Source organism: Primulina tabacum, chromosome 5 (assembly GCF_025594145.1).
Source record: "Primulina tabacum isolate GXHZ01 chromosome 5, ASM2559414v2, whole genome shotgun sequence".
In the NCBI taxonomy this organism is placed as follows: Eukaryota; Viridiplantae; Streptophyta; class Magnoliopsida; order Lamiales; family Gesneriaceae; genus Primulina; species Primulina tabacum.
The window spans coordinates 1,197,934-1,212,383 of record NC_134554.1 but is presented as its reverse complement, the minus strand read 5'-3'; the positions used below and the strand labels follow the sequence as shown (position 1 = coordinate 1,212,383).

At 34.8% G+C, this 14,450-nt stretch overlaps 4 protein-coding genes across 5 annotated transcripts; 1 reads left to right on the top strand and 3 right to left on the bottom strand.

The window, feature by feature from the left end:
* Positions 1-3,552: 3,552 nt before the first annotated feature.
* On the bottom strand, positions 3,553-4,716 carry LOC142545262 (uncharacterized). Of its 2 annotated transcripts, XM_075652335.1 has the most exons (3): positions 4,511-4,668; positions 4,087-4,122; positions 3,553-4,056 (listed from the first exon to the last, which is right to left on the bottom strand). In XM_075652335.1, the coding sequence occupies exons 1-3, from the start codon at positions 4,595-4,597 to the stop codon at positions 3,754-3,756; spliced, it is 426 nt and encodes a 141-aa protein (XP_075508450.1). In that variant the 5' UTR covers positions 4,598-4,668; the 3' UTR covers positions 3,553-3,753. The 2 variants fall into 2 exon arrangements, with proteins under 2 accessions (XP_075508450.1, XP_075508449.1); XM_075652334.1 differs by having other exon boundaries at positions 3,553-4,122; positions 4,511-4,716.
* A 1,352-nt stretch (positions 4,717-6,068) lies between these two features.
* LOC142544531 (uncharacterized) lies at positions 6,069-7,426 on the bottom strand. The gene is made up of 2 exons (XM_075651571.1): positions 7,250-7,426; positions 6,069-6,795 (listed from the first exon to the last, which is right to left on the bottom strand). The coding sequence occupies exons 1-2, from the start codon at positions 7,334-7,336 to the stop codon at positions 6,235-6,237; spliced, it is 648 nt and encodes a 215-aa protein (XP_075507686.1). The 5' UTR covers positions 7,337-7,426; the 3' UTR covers positions 6,069-6,234.
* Positions 7,427-8,615: 1,189 nt separating this feature from the next.
* Positions 8,616-10,113, top strand: LOC142545261 (coniferyl alcohol acyltransferase). Its single transcript, XM_075652332.1, has one exon. It carries the CDS (start codon positions 8,758-8,760, stop codon positions 10,108-10,110), a length of 1,353 nt encoding a protein of 450 aa, XP_075508447.1. The 5' UTR covers positions 8,616-8,757; the 3' UTR covers positions 10,111-10,113.
* Positions 10,114-10,191: 78 nt separating this feature from the next.
* LOC142545260 (uncharacterized) lies at positions 10,192-11,879 on the bottom strand. Its single transcript, XM_075652331.1, has one exon. The coding sequence runs from the start codon at positions 11,709-11,711 to the stop codon at positions 10,239-10,241; it is 1,473 nt and encodes a 490-aa protein (XP_075508446.1). The 5' UTR covers positions 11,712-11,879; the 3' UTR covers positions 10,192-10,238.
* Between the last annotated feature and the right edge of the window lie 2,571 nt (positions 11,880-14,450).

The following is a 14,450-nucleotide window of genomic DNA, read 5'->3' as shown; positions in this document are numbered from 1 at the left end:
TTTGGAAATAAAAAATAAATAAATTATTTTGTTCATATATATAACTCAAATACTACGAAATCTTTTCATTTTTGTTAAGATTTTATTTAGTTGTATCAAATTACACAAAATATCAATTTCTTTTTAAAATTCTAGGATACCTAACATTCAAAATGAGATATATAATTCCAAATCCCACCGAATTCAAAGAAATCCAAGGAACCAAACACACTTAGTGATTAAGATAAGATAGGATCGATAAAAAAAAAAATAGATAAAAAAATTTTAAATATAGAAATTTGATTATATATTTATGACGACTGAAAAAAAAAACATTTATATCTGATCAGTCGAAGAGAATATCATAATACAACTCAAAACATGACTAAGATGAATGAGGGTAATGGCAGTTGTTAGAAGTATTGGAGAATTGAATGCGAGTAAATTCAATCGATACAGTTGGAGCATGTTGGTCCACGATTTCTGATATTATTATTATTAGTTTAACCTCAGAATATGAGAGAACCTCGTTTTATCAAAATACAGTTTTGATATATAACCACACTGTTTGGATTTAGCATTTATTGTTTTATTATATATTTTTTTTATTGAAATGCTTCAATTAATGTATGCGATAATACTTTTTTTTTTTATTTTTCTTTTTTGGTCACGCAAGTCCTTTTCATATTTACGTTCGGCGAGGCATCGTGGATTAATTTAAAATGGAGAAAGTGAAACTCTTTTTGTTTTCTTTCTATTTGATAAGAAGCTATTGACCCCATAGAGACAGAGATGTATCGGCTTCGAGTTTTTGAAGTGATAATTTATGTAATATATTTACATTTAAAAAAAAAAATGAAAGAGGAAGGTATTGTTGTTTCAGAAGACTTCTATTTTGCAATTTCTTTCTTCTGTAAATTAATTAAAGAGTAAATTATATAATCTAGCAACATCGTGCAATATAATAAACTCTATTTGGTATTGTATATTACATATAAATAATATTTCTTTTAAAATAATTGGTTTCTCGAATATTTGATTTTCGGGCAAAAACTTGTGTGAAACGATCTCACAGGTCGTATTTTGTGAGACGGATATCTTATTTGGGTCATCGATTAAAAATATTACTTTTTATGATAAGAGTATTACTTTTTTATTGTGAATATCGGTAGGATTGACCCGTCTCACGGATAAAGATTCGTGAGATCGTCTCACAAAAAACCTACTCTTGATTTAGTTATGATTTTTTACATCTAAAATAATGTATAATAAATTGAAAAGTTATTTATCATATCTAAGATAGTTAGTTAAGAAAAATATGGAAAATTTTGATGAGAAATGCTTAGATTTATTAATATTCAAGTGCATCGACGCACATGATATGTACTTATACAATATTTTTATAACTAATTTGATTTATATTAAAATATTTGTTATATCGTAATTATAAAAATTAATGAAGGTTCAACCACAATTTGAAATTATTACATGTTGTAATTTAAATTGATTATATTTAAATGAAGACATAGCATCATTGTAAAAAACACAATGAAAGACTAATATGCAATTTTGAACTGATGAATTTAATATATATATATATATATATAGACACTAAATCTATCATAAATAGGGGTGGGTATACCGTACCGAAAATATCGGTATGAAATTTTTTCATACCGATACCGAAAACTCGGTATACCGCACATTCGTTATACCGAATTTTCGGTATGGAAAAATTTCATATCTGTATCGTACCGAAACCGAAAATTTTGTCGGTATACCGAAAATATTTTTCGGTATACCGAACTTAAATTTAAAAAAATAATAATAAAAAATTATTTTCGGTATTTCGGCCCACCCCTAATCATAAAGATTCTTAATAATACTGGAGAGATACATAAAATTAACTTTACTTATCTATATAATATAAACGACAATTTTGGAAAAAAAAATGGATATCTTCTAGTAAACTCAACTATTATATATTGTAGAGTAGTATTTTTGTGAGACGGTCTCATGAATCTTTATCTGTGAGACATGTCAATCCTTCTGATATTCACAATAAAAAATAATACTTTTAGCATAAAAAATAATACTTTTCATGGATAACCTAAAAAAAAATCAATCTCACAAAATACGATCGGTAAGAGTTTCTCACACAAATTTTTTCCTAGATAATAAGCGCAAAACACATGACAAATTAAAGAAGCCAAACGCAAGTTTACTTTCCAAGCTAATTCATTCAATTCTACCAAAAAAAAAAAAAAAAAAAAAAAAGAGGGCTGCGTGCATTGATTGAAAACGACTAGCTAGGTTTCAATATGTGGTACTCTGATTAAATCTTATCTCCTCACTAGGATGAAAATCTATGTTTCAGTATCCATGTGATTATGATAATTTTGTATTAAAAATATAATTTTAACAAATAAAAATATATTTTCAAATATTATTACTGTTTGTTATTTTGAAAGAGCTGCCTAGAAGGCGAAAGAATGTCAAATTTTAGTAATTAAAACTAACCGCTGTTGAAAAGGGTAGTTGGTTGGTCATAATCCCCATGCATTAATAAGTCATTGTTATTATTATCATTATTGGTGTATCATTTTTCTAAGCTTACAATTTTATTTTATTTTTTTGGGACAAAAGCTATTAATCATTCATAAGCAGAAATAGCAAGGTAGAAAGTGGCTCCAACTAAACATAAAGACTATATAAAAACAAAGATTGATTAGCTAATACGAGGACAATCTCATTTGTTTGTCTACAGATAAAGTGAATCGAGAATCATGGATTTATAATTACTTATCTAAACCGACCAATAATGTCTCCAAACTCAATGGTATCAGTATTTGTTTCTTTTACACCATAATAAACTAGATTAAACTGCACTCGTCAAACTATGTTATTGAAAAATCTATGTTATTGATTCAAGAAAGGGTTTCCAAGAGGACCAACACTTCTCCGTCTTTGAAACCATTTTTCAGGAGGTAAACGTCAAACTATGTACAATATGTTCGATCGAAAAAATGTTGATGAAAATAATCATTGTTCAAATTCTTACCTACTCTAATAATTCAAACACATACTAAAAGACTATTATCTAATCTTCTTGCATATTATAATAATCGATATCAACATAACTTATTTGTTTTCAATTTAGCCCAGTTGAGATTAGAAATTAGAATAAAAAAAGTTGGGTGTATAAAGAAATACAATACTCTCAATTTTATTCGAATTATTAATTTATTTTCATCATCACATCAACGACCCAGCCAATTTAATGAAAAACACTGCCTAGATTCTGATATGCGTACAAATCGAAAAGATTTCAAGTACAATTGAATGTGTCGACACATGACTTTTTCCTAAAATTGAACTTTCGTGTTTCTTCTCATGAATTAAATGATATACTAAATTTATATATTCTTTTAATAAATTCTAAGGAAATATAATTTGTTTTAAACAAAATTTCATAATATCATTAAGATTTTATACACATCTTAACATGAAATAAAACATATTTTATATTCTCCAATATATTTTGAATATTAAAAAAAAATCAGCAAAAGGATATATCGAATTTAGTATTCACTCACACAAGTAATCCATTCGAATTACTTAAAGAAAGAACTGACACATTCACACACGGAGATACAATATAACCCACAATTATACACACCGAATTTTAAAAAAAGAAAAAGAAAAAGAAAAGAAAAAGAAAAAGCAAGCACGGATACATTATAGGACAATATATAATCTCCTCCAACATCATACTCAATTCGGGCCTGGGTGGTGGCCGTCGAGAGTTCCCTGACCGGCTTGACGGCCACTCCCTTGCGGCGGAGCTGCAGCATTAGTACTCACCGGAACAGCTGAATCATACTGATCAGAGTGGCCGCCAGGTGCCGCAGTATACGACGGCGGAACAGTGTCCCCTATGAGATTCTGGCCGCCTTGTTTCACCGGCGCCGCACCAACGTCGGTGTGGGGGGCATGTTGCCCTTGCTGCTTTCCCTGCAAATGCTGGGCCGCATTCCCAGCCTTGTCTTCATGCTTCTTCATATTGGCTTCAGCTTCCTTGGCTTTCTTCTGCTCCTTAGCCACTTCTTTGTCTTCCTTCGTACTTGCCGCTGTTTTATCCACCTATATCGCACGTTTTACGACAAAATGTTCCATCATTTGTACACAGATCATTCGCTACCATGTTCGAAACTTTTTAAGCCAAACACGAATTCGAATAAAAAACCATAACCCTTCTAATCGAGCTCGTATTCAAATAAAAACTAATTTAATTTAAGTCAAATTCAAATCGTTGATTATTTTCATCATATTAACTTCGAGTCAAATAAACCTAATTTAAATCGAATTCAAACATTAATTTTTTGTTATATACATCTATCCAGTTCATTTTCAACCCCGAAATTCACAGGAAAAATATAAAAATTAACCATTCTATACCAAAACTCGCGTCAAATAGGCATTACAAATTAAATTTCTTTCACACATAAGTAAATTATTATTTTACATATACCTTTCCTTCAGCTTTGGCTTTCAGGACGTCAACATGCTCCTTTGCAGAAGCAGCAGCATCATTCACCTTTTGTTTCGCAGACTGCATCTTTCTTAAATCTTAATTAATTTGCTTGAATATCAGCTTCTTCTCGTTGTGCAGTAGTTTGATGATGTACACGTATATATAGTTCCATATATGGATGGAATAACCACATTATATTATATCAGAAAGATTTTTTTAAAATTTATTATCCAATACGTAAGTTGGTATAGGTGGAAGCATATATGTGGTGCTCTGCCTCGTGTCATTCAAGCAGTGATAGATTAAACAACAGTACGCCACATTTCATATACATAAGATGCATATAATATAAAGTTGATTGCCTGCAAAATTGTAAAAAATATGTGGAAGAGTCTGGAACCATGTCTAAGTAATCATTGCTTTTAACAAAAGAATAAGGTGAGGTGCGCTTTGCATTTAAATATAATTTTGTTACGATTGAGACTTTGATTTCCTTCAAGTTTAAAAGCTAATTCAAAAAAAGAAGATTGTCCAAATTTATATATGTAATTCTCACGGATTTTATCTAATCGATGTGAAACAACTAACACACCTTCCTCACGTCCAGGAATGAACAATTGGAACTTGAAGTTTACAAATGACCTAATTATGGACAGAATGAGTGTCCCAACTATGACAATCTTAGCCCCATTTAAAGCCACTCTTAGCCACATCATATCTCTTCCTCGAAAACAGCACTTGAATTCTTGAAACAATAAAAGCAAAATCCCAAACTTACGACTTCTGAACTTTTAAAACATACCCTGTCCAAAACTTTAGAATCTGATTCAAATTCTAATGTCTCCCTTCTTAAAAAACATTTATAAAACAGCTTGCTTAGTGAAATACTTCTGTTCAAATGGATCACATTCTTAAGATAAATTGTACCTTCTCTCCAGCTTTGGCTTTTCATGGTTCATGTCTGATCTGCGCAGACTGCTTTGGATATGGGGATAAAGATAATTTATCTTGGTGTATCTCGACTCATTGTAATATTTTCGGGTAATTTTAACTTAAAAAATAACATAATTTTGGTCAAGTATTAAACTTTTTCTCAACTCATTAACTTTAAATGAAATATTCCTACAATATTTATTATCATTTCACTTATAATAATTATTTGGTTCCATAAATTATTTTTTTTTATAAATTTATCAAAATTTGGTTTTATTGTTCTTATTAAAGTTCTTATTCATTACTTTGGTTTTTGTTTTTCTCCATGAAGCGTATTAAATAATACTTAATATGATCAATTCATGTTGACCATTATTTACCGCTTGGGATCGACCAAGTTTTAACGCTTTTAAATAATAATTATTTTAGTCAATCCATGTTGACCATTATTTTACCGCTTCGGATCGTTTATATTTTACCACTTAATTAAAATTTTTAAACACTGCTCGATATATTTTTTGCAGCTGAGAATAAATATCCAATTGAAAATTTTCTTGAAATCTTTCAAACCGATATTAGTCGGTTACCTACGAAAATGCATTAAATCATCAAAAATATCGAATATCAAACTTTGAGGTCTACCCAATTTTAATATTTCAACACTGATACATTCACACAAAAAACCCACAAATCTAACAACAGTCACTAGCAACCAATGGAAAAAAAATGAAAAGAAAAGAGCAACACGTTTATATGTACATGATAGATCTTCCGCCTATATTACACACTCATTTCAAGCCCATGTGGCGGTGTCCTCCAAAAGGTTTGTTGGTCGGAGCTGCCACATTCGCCGGTGGAACAGTCGCGCCCATTGGGTTATGATGATCATAGCCAGGAGCCGCTGTATTCGCCGTTGGGCCAGTGGCATCCGTGGGATAATAGTTGCCTGTTGGATTATGATGACCATAGCCAGGAGCCGCAGCATTGGCACCAGTGGGGTACTGATGGCCTGTTGGGTTATGATGACCATAGCCAGGAGCTGCAGCGTTCCCCGTTGGGGCGGCGGCACCTGCGGGGTATTGATTACCATAACCAGGAGCCGTGGCGTTCCCCGTTGGGGCGGCGGCACCTGCGGGGTATTGATTACCATAACCAGGAGCCGCGGCGTTCGCCGTACCTGGGCCGTTGTGATGACGACCAAAAAGCCCCTGTTGCTTTCCTTGCAATTTCTCGGCCGCATGCTGAGCCTTGGCTGCGTGCAGCCTCATGTTGGCTTCAGCTTCCTTTGCTTTCCTCCGTTCTTTAGCAATCACTTTCCCTTCCTTCGTCCTTGCCGTAGATAACTCGGCCTGCAATATTACGAACTTTTCAGTAAACCTCACGAGATTTGAGGATCAAGTAATGGAAAAAATTAAAAAAAAAAATTGTCATATAAATCACGCCTGATCCGCCCCCAAGCCCCATTAAAAGACGGTTAACGAGATCCTACTTTTGTGGACACTGTCCTCACTTCAATTTCAACGGATAAGATCTTGGCACACATACAATTTAAAAAAAAAATGAGTCTTACATATGCATCCTATCCATGTGGAATATGCATTTGGTTCAAGTGTTTTCAAAACAGCACACGAAACCATAAAATCAATATCCCAACCAAACATACAACTTCTAAACTTCCACAACAACATATAGTGTCCAAATTGAACACCCATGTCTCCTTTCTTAACAAACATTTAAAAACAGCTTGCTGAGTAAAACGTACACTTCTGTTTAAATTTATCACATTTTTAAGCTAAGATGTACCTTCTCTTCAGCTTTGGCTTTAAGGACGTCAATATGCTCTTGGGCAGTTGCGGCAGCGTCACTCACCTTCTGTTTCACGGACTGCATTTTTCCTTCGCTACAAATTTATGCTACTAATTTCTCGTCAAATAATTGTTTCGATGAGGTTTAAATGCTGTATACATGTAGATTGTATATATAGTTTCAGAGATCGACGAGATAACATATGAAGATTCCAATATATCTTTTTTGAATTTATTATTGGACACGTAGGGAGCATATCTGCCACGCTCTGCCTCGTGTCGTTGAGACAGAGCGGTGTTAAGGGTATTATGCCACACATGCAGGTGTTGTAATGAATTATGCAAATGTCGGCCGGGCAACATTTTTGACAACGAAAATAAGGTGCGGCGTCCTTTGCCGTTGGATTAAAGGTTCACGTTTAGCTGCGCATACTTATTTGGGCAGATAAAGATAATCTGGCTTAGGCAAATTATACGGACTCAATAACGGATTTCGCGCAATATAAAATGCGACAACTCATTACTTAATTAGTATACCAAAAAAATACGTTTTAAATATGTAAATATGCTATGAATGGATTCAAAAATAAAAGAAATATTTGAAATAAATTCGTATTATAATAACTGAAAAAAATATTACTTTTTATGCTAAGAGTATTATTTTTTATTGTGAATATCGATAGGGTTGACCCGTCTCATAGATAAAGATTCGTGAGACCGTCTCAAATGAGACCTACTCCTCAAAAAATATATATAACAATTGATTCCACTGAAAAAATTAAATAATTGCTTTCTTCAAAAAAAAAAAAAATCAATCAAGTAAACTAGGTAAAAAGATTGACGATTTCTCAACTCATCAAAATAATTTAACGTCTCACTAGCTCGCTGCGATGGTACCAATTTATTCACTTTGGATCCCCTCAAATGATATTCTGGATGCGCTCAAGTTCCACGCATCCTATCACATGTAACATGACAAGGTGGTGTCACATGTAACATGACAAGGTGGTGTAATTCGTAACTAGACAAGACTGTATATAGTAGTGGCAATATATCCCTCACTTGACTAGACAAGACTGAATATAGTAGTGGCAATATATCCCTCACTTGATCTCAGCAGTCCAATATTACTGGTAGAGCCCATATTCTTGATTCGAGAAGAAATTAGTTCCCACTCACCACCAATCATATGCTTACTCGTAATGGGAATATTTGACCACAAAGTACACGAGATTTATATTAAACAATCATATTCCATTGGTCAAAATACGAGCTCTAACCAGACATAGATGCTAATGGGGAGCATGAATTATCTCCTTACACCACCAATTAACTGTAGAGATGTGAGGTTTGAAACAGTAGTAATCCGCCTGTAATGGTGTGTGACACATTCAATGATGTCATTCCAATAAATAATGCTCGGAGTATGATATAAAACCAGAATGATGAGTTGGGGCACTGACACCTGAAGATCGAAGTACAAGTTTCACTAAACTTGAATTCCCAATGGAAAATGGAGATCCCATCTCTGCAAAATTCGAGGTGAGATTCATCGAGAAAACCATAGTAAAGGCTCCTGATTCCGCTCCAAATACTCATACCATCCCCCTATCGAATCTTGATCTCTTATCAGGCCGTTTCCCTGTAACATACATCTACTTTTACCAAAAACCTGTCCACGTTGTTCATTCGATAGCAGACACCCTTAAATCCTCCTTAACCCAATGTCTCGCCCATTTCTACCCATTTTCCGGTCGTGTCATTCAAAACCCGAAATCCCACGAGCCCGAGATAATATGTGAAAATACTGGAGTTCTCATTTTAGAGGCAGAAGCAACCATTCCTTTAAGAGAATTCAACTTCCATGATCTTAACCAGTCTATTCCAGGGAAGCTAGTTTCGATGGATTATTCTTTTCCGGTACAAGTTCAAATCACGAATTACGCCTGTGGAGGAGTTTCGCTTACTTTTACATTCGATCATGCACTAGGAGATGCTAGTTCGTTCGCCAAGTTCCTTGTTACGTGGTCTGAAATTTCCATGAAAAAACCAGTTTCTTGTATCGCAGATCACAGTAGACATCTCCGTCCCCGGTTCCCTCCTAGCTATGATCCATCGTTGGATGATGAATTTGTCACTTGTACGATTGAAGAAATACGTAATATGCCAACTATCAGTACACTTGTCAAACATCTGTATTATGTAGATGCATCGAGTATTGAAAGATTGCAAAAACTGGCAAGTATTAATGGGGTGAAACGAACCAAGATTGAGGCTTTTTCGGCATATATTTGGAAGATTATGGCAAAAGTTATCAGAAATGAATATAAGAGTTGCAAGGTGGGATGGCTAGTCGACGGAAGGACTCGAATTTCCAAGAGTAAAGATCCTATGTTGGATTATATAGGTAATGTGCTATCCATAGCTTTTGGAGAGTCAAATTTAACAGATTTAAGACAAGGTTCTGTTGCGGATGTGGCAGATATTGTTCACAAAGCGATTGATTCGGTAGCGAATGAAGAACATTTCAGAAATTTGATTGATTGGATAGAGTTACACAGGCCTGGATTGATGCTGTCAAAGAACGTACTTGGTCTAGGTGGACCTGCGCTTGTTGTATCATCAGGAAGAAGATTTCCTGTGTCTGAATTGGATTTCGGATTCGGGAGTCCTTTTCTTGGAACGGTTTTTTCTACCATAGAAAGGCTTGGAGTTGGGTATATAAACCAAAGGGAAAGTGCCAAGGGAGATGGATCTTGGATTCTATCGACAATCCTATGGCCAGAGATGGTCGAGGCGCTTAAATCCGACCCTGACTCTATATTTCAGCCGATGAATCTTAACCATCTCCAACTCTAATGGTTATTGACAGATATAACCATATAGGACAAGATTGTATTTATGTAGTTTCTTGTTCATATTGCGTTTGACTACTATCAATTGAAAAATGAAATGGAGTACATATCTATAAATAGAAAATGGATCTTTCAAGGGTACATACAAAATGTTTCATTTTTTATACAAAGGAACAATCTCTCATATGCCATTGCCATTTTTCTTGCAGTAAACATTGAAGTAGCATAGTCTAAGCAAGCTTTTCCTCTTTGTGCTAACCTCTTTGAACCTTCTGCTACTACCAATTCCAGTGCCTCGTATAACGACTCCACGTTTGGTGAGAACATGAAACCAAATTCATCATTAACAACAATAGTCCCTTTAATACTAGGAAATCTCGATGCCATAACTGGCTTCCCGCTCATCATAGCCTCCATCAGAGTAAGATCAAGCCCTTGTGGCCTAAGTGTGGGATTGACAAAAACATCAATAGCATTATAAAAAGCTCGTAATTCCACAGGATTAATCGATCCGAGAACTTTAACCTGAGAGCCCAATTCTCTGTATCTTTGTAGCCATGGCCCTGAACCAGCTACGATTAAGTAGACATCAGGGTACTTGCTCTTTAGCTTAGAGAAAGCCTCGTGGAGTAGTGGATGGCCTTTATCTTTCACTAATCTCCCTGCTATACCAAGAACAAGGCTAACATTTTGTGGGATGCCAATCTTGGATCTAAGTACAAGTCCTAATCTGAAATCTTTGTGAAAATCTTTCTCATCGACTCCATTAACAATTACATGAACCCTCTTGCTAGGGATTTGGTACACATCTCTAAGCATTTCGCCACAACTATCACTTATAGCTACATGGTGTGCATAGTTTTTGAAGAATCGAATTTCATTCAAAACTTTCGGTATCATGCCTTGCAGACTTTCATTGAAGGCAGGGGAGATTGGCTCATCAGGCTTTCTTGCCAAATCTTGGTAGATGCTGGATTCGACACTCTCCAAAGCTATACCATGCCACGAGACTGCGAGGTTCGGAACTTGTTTCGCCAACCAAAAGGGAAGCGACACGCTTTCGGAATGAACAACATCAAACGGTGCGCTTCGGTTCACCTCTTCGAAAATTTCCCATGCTTTGTTGTACCTCCATTTGTCCGCTTCGCCCTCGTGCCAATGCACGATAGGCAACGATGGGTGCCGACTCCCCTCAGTCCTGACTTTCTCTTGTCTTGTGATTGGAACAACCCCATCAGCCGGTGGGGAAGTGAACACATGCACCTGATGCCCACGAAGAGCCAGAGCTGTATGAAGTGTCTGGGCATGGCGTTCCATGCCCCCAGGATTGGCACTAGTAGGCCATTTTCTAGAGAAAACCGCAATTTTAAGTGTCATCGGTGGTGGGTCTTCGTCGATGAACCTGAGCCGGTTCCACGAGAATTCGGCGTCCCTAACGTTGCCAGACCATGTTTCCTTGCTAGCAGAAAGGCTAGTGCAAGTGAGAGTGGATGGCGTGTGGAGGAGCAGAATAGCTGGGACAGTGAAAACTAGGATGAAGAATAGAGTAAGAGCAAGATTTGATTGCAGGTTGAGTAATGGCTTCTTTGGCTTGTTTGGGGCCATAGATGAAATGGAGTTTTGAAGTTTAGATTGTTCTTGATTTGATGACACAAAAGTGAGTGGAAGTATGAGTTGGATGCCCTTTTTCTGGAAAAAGTTTGGCACACAATGAAGCGAAGTGTAAATTTATCATGACTTGTTAGTGCATTTCTCACGCCCCTTAACAAGGACTCACACGAGGCGTCTACTATATGAAGTCGTCCCCACAAATGTTTCAAATATTATACACAAACGGTAAAAGTTATGATAATAAAAAATTACTCCGATCCCATGATACAAGTTGACTAGGCTTCATATGAATTGGGCGCCGTGCAAGGCAGGTTTTGCGGTGGGATCTGGTGGCGGATTATGTATTATTATAGTATAAACAGATTAGGGTATTTCATTAATTCTCAAAGTCAACCAAGAGACATTTCAATGTGCAACTTCTGACTTGGAGATTCCATTGTTTGCTGGCCTTTTTTTGGGCTCATGATGTTGGGCCAACAGGCACATAGTTTGGCCCACTTAGTTATGTAATGGGTTAACAGTCGCTTCTTTTTTTTTTGAATATTTTTAATTGATTATATGAATTCAAATTAAAAATATGTGAATCCTTGAATTCAATATTTTATTATATTATAACAAACGATGAGTGTTATTTTAAGTAGAACATAAATATTCAATCCTATATTTTATTTTATATAAATATACACAATTCAGGACATATTAAAATTTAAAAATATGTGTATCGGGCTCGTGTTCTATATATACAACCAAAAGGAAATATACGGGGACAATTTGTAAAAAAACTATAAGAAAATTTAGGGGTGTCAAAATGCAACACGACCCGTCAACCCGACACGACTCAACACGAAAAAAATCAGGTTCGGATTGGTGTTTTTCGGGTTCAGGTTGGGTGGGTTCGCGTTAGTCTCAGCTTAGACGGTTTTCGGTTTGGGTTGGGCGGGTTAGGCGGTTTTCGGGTTAGGCGGGTTGAGTCGAGTTAGACGGGTTTGTGTTCGGGTTGGGGGTTTTTGGGTTGCTTCGGGTTCAAGTTGGGTTCAGGTTGAATAAAAAAATAAAAAAATTTGTGGGTTGACCCGAAACCCAACCCGATTGACACCCCTAAGAAAATTGAAATTTATACAAATTCTCGTACTTATAACTATTATAAAGATCAATTGATTGTAAAGATGGACAAATAGAGCATAAATATTTCTTATTTTTTGGTGTATAAAATCTTTCATATCCAGCATATCTAAATTTATAAGGCAATAAATTAATACAAAATCTTAACACGATTCAAATATTTTAATCATGTCTGAATACATATTAATAAGATTAATTATTCAATTTCTCAATAACATTCACAATAACAAATTTTTAACACGATGATTTTGACATATTTTAAGTATTTTTATTTAAAATTTGTCCAATATGAAGATTAAATGTCTGATCTTCTCTGTTGTAATTATTGTTAACATTATTTAAGAAACTAAAATACACATGACGCACGTGTTTGGAATATATTTAAATTCTTGGGAATAAATCAGTTGTAAACTAATAAATATTTGCATGGCCTATACGGGTGTGGTATTTGTCCAATACAGCCAACGCACAACTAAGGCTTAGATATACACTTAATATTCATATGTATATTGTATACATATAAAACTTACGCTAAACGAAAAATTATAAAAGAGAGTCTGAGAATAATCAGAGATTTGTTTCTAGTCAGTTCTGCATGGAAGAGCTTCCATTGCCACCTTCTCCGAGGGCAAGATGTTGCCTTTGGCAATCGTCGAAGACGAAGAAAGTCGATCTTGAAAGCGGGAAGCATCGTCTGATATCTGAGAAAAATGCATATTATGGAGATTATGGAATGGAGGATAGCATTTATGGAGAAGATGGGATTTTCCCAATGAAAGAGCAGAATAGATTGATGAAAGAAGCCATGAAAGAGCAAGAGAAATCGACCAAATTAAGTAAGGGTTTGAAGTTCTTCCTATTGAAAGAAAAAGGGAATTAAGTGGTGAGAAATTAACAGATACAGAAGCATTTTCTAATTCCAAAAAATAGTAACCATAAATTTTTGTTTCTGAATTGTTTTTTATTTGATTTACATGATGATCACTGGTTTATTCTTTTAATGCAATTTTAATTTAGTGGAATTGTTTTCTATGGTTTTATGGGATGAATAGTCTGATTTCGATTTGTAGGTTGAATACATAAGAGAATTAATAAAATATTCAACCTACGCATGTTATTTCTCTTATGTATTTGGCTAATTCATTCGTATTTTTTTTACTTCAATTTTAATTTATATGAGATATGCCTCAGAGCCTAGAAGAGAATAGGTAAGAATAATCCTTCATTACATGAACAATTTTCCCCCAAAAATCGTGTAAATCAATGTGTTTTAGACTTGGATTTGTATCTCCTGACAACTTAAGGTTTTTAACAGAAGTTAATACACGCAAAATATATTTTTAAAACACCGCGAATTAATTCGTGCATCTTGCAGAATTCATATGTCCAGCATCGATAAATTGAGTGTGAAAAGTGAAAATATGAAGCTTTCTTTCACTTTGAAGAAGCATTTGTTTTTAGAGATATGTCTGGTCAACACAATCTCCTTTGATATCTTCTACATCATAAATTACATATTTCATATATATCTGAAATCGCTAAAGGTAGATACTGCACTGTAAGTAGAGAAATTGTTTGCTAGGGTTTTGGATTTGCCCTATCTCGGTCACG

What these genes read in the sequence shown, in the direction of transcription:
- LOC142545260 (XM_075652331.1), bottom strand. Translation starts at nt 11,711, where the DNA reads ATGGCCCCAAACAAGCCAAAGAAGCCATTACTCAACCTGCAATCAAAT.
- LOC142545262 (XM_075652334.1), bottom strand. Translation starts at nt 4,597, where the DNA reads ATGCAGTCTGCGAAACAAAAGGTGAATGATGCTGCTGCTTCTGCAAAG. An exon ending in AAGCCAAAGCTGAAGGAAAG is followed by an intron (nt 4,123 to 4,510) that starts GTATATGTAAAA and finishes CGTGCGATATAG; the next exon opens with GTGGATAAAACAGCGGCAAG.
- LOC142545261 (XM_075652332.1), top strand. Translation starts at nt 8,758, where the DNA reads ATGGAAAATGGAGATCCCATCTCTGCAAAATTCGAGGTGAGATTCATC.
- LOC142544531 (XM_075651571.1), bottom strand. Translation starts at nt 7,336, where the DNA reads ATGCAGTCCGTGAAACAGAAGGTGAGTGACGCTGCCGCAACTGCCCAA. An exon ending in AAGCCAAAGCTGAAGAGAAG is followed by an intron (nt 6,796 to 7,249) that starts GTACATCTTAGC and finishes GTAATATTGCAG; the next exon opens with GCCGAGTTATCTACGGCAAG.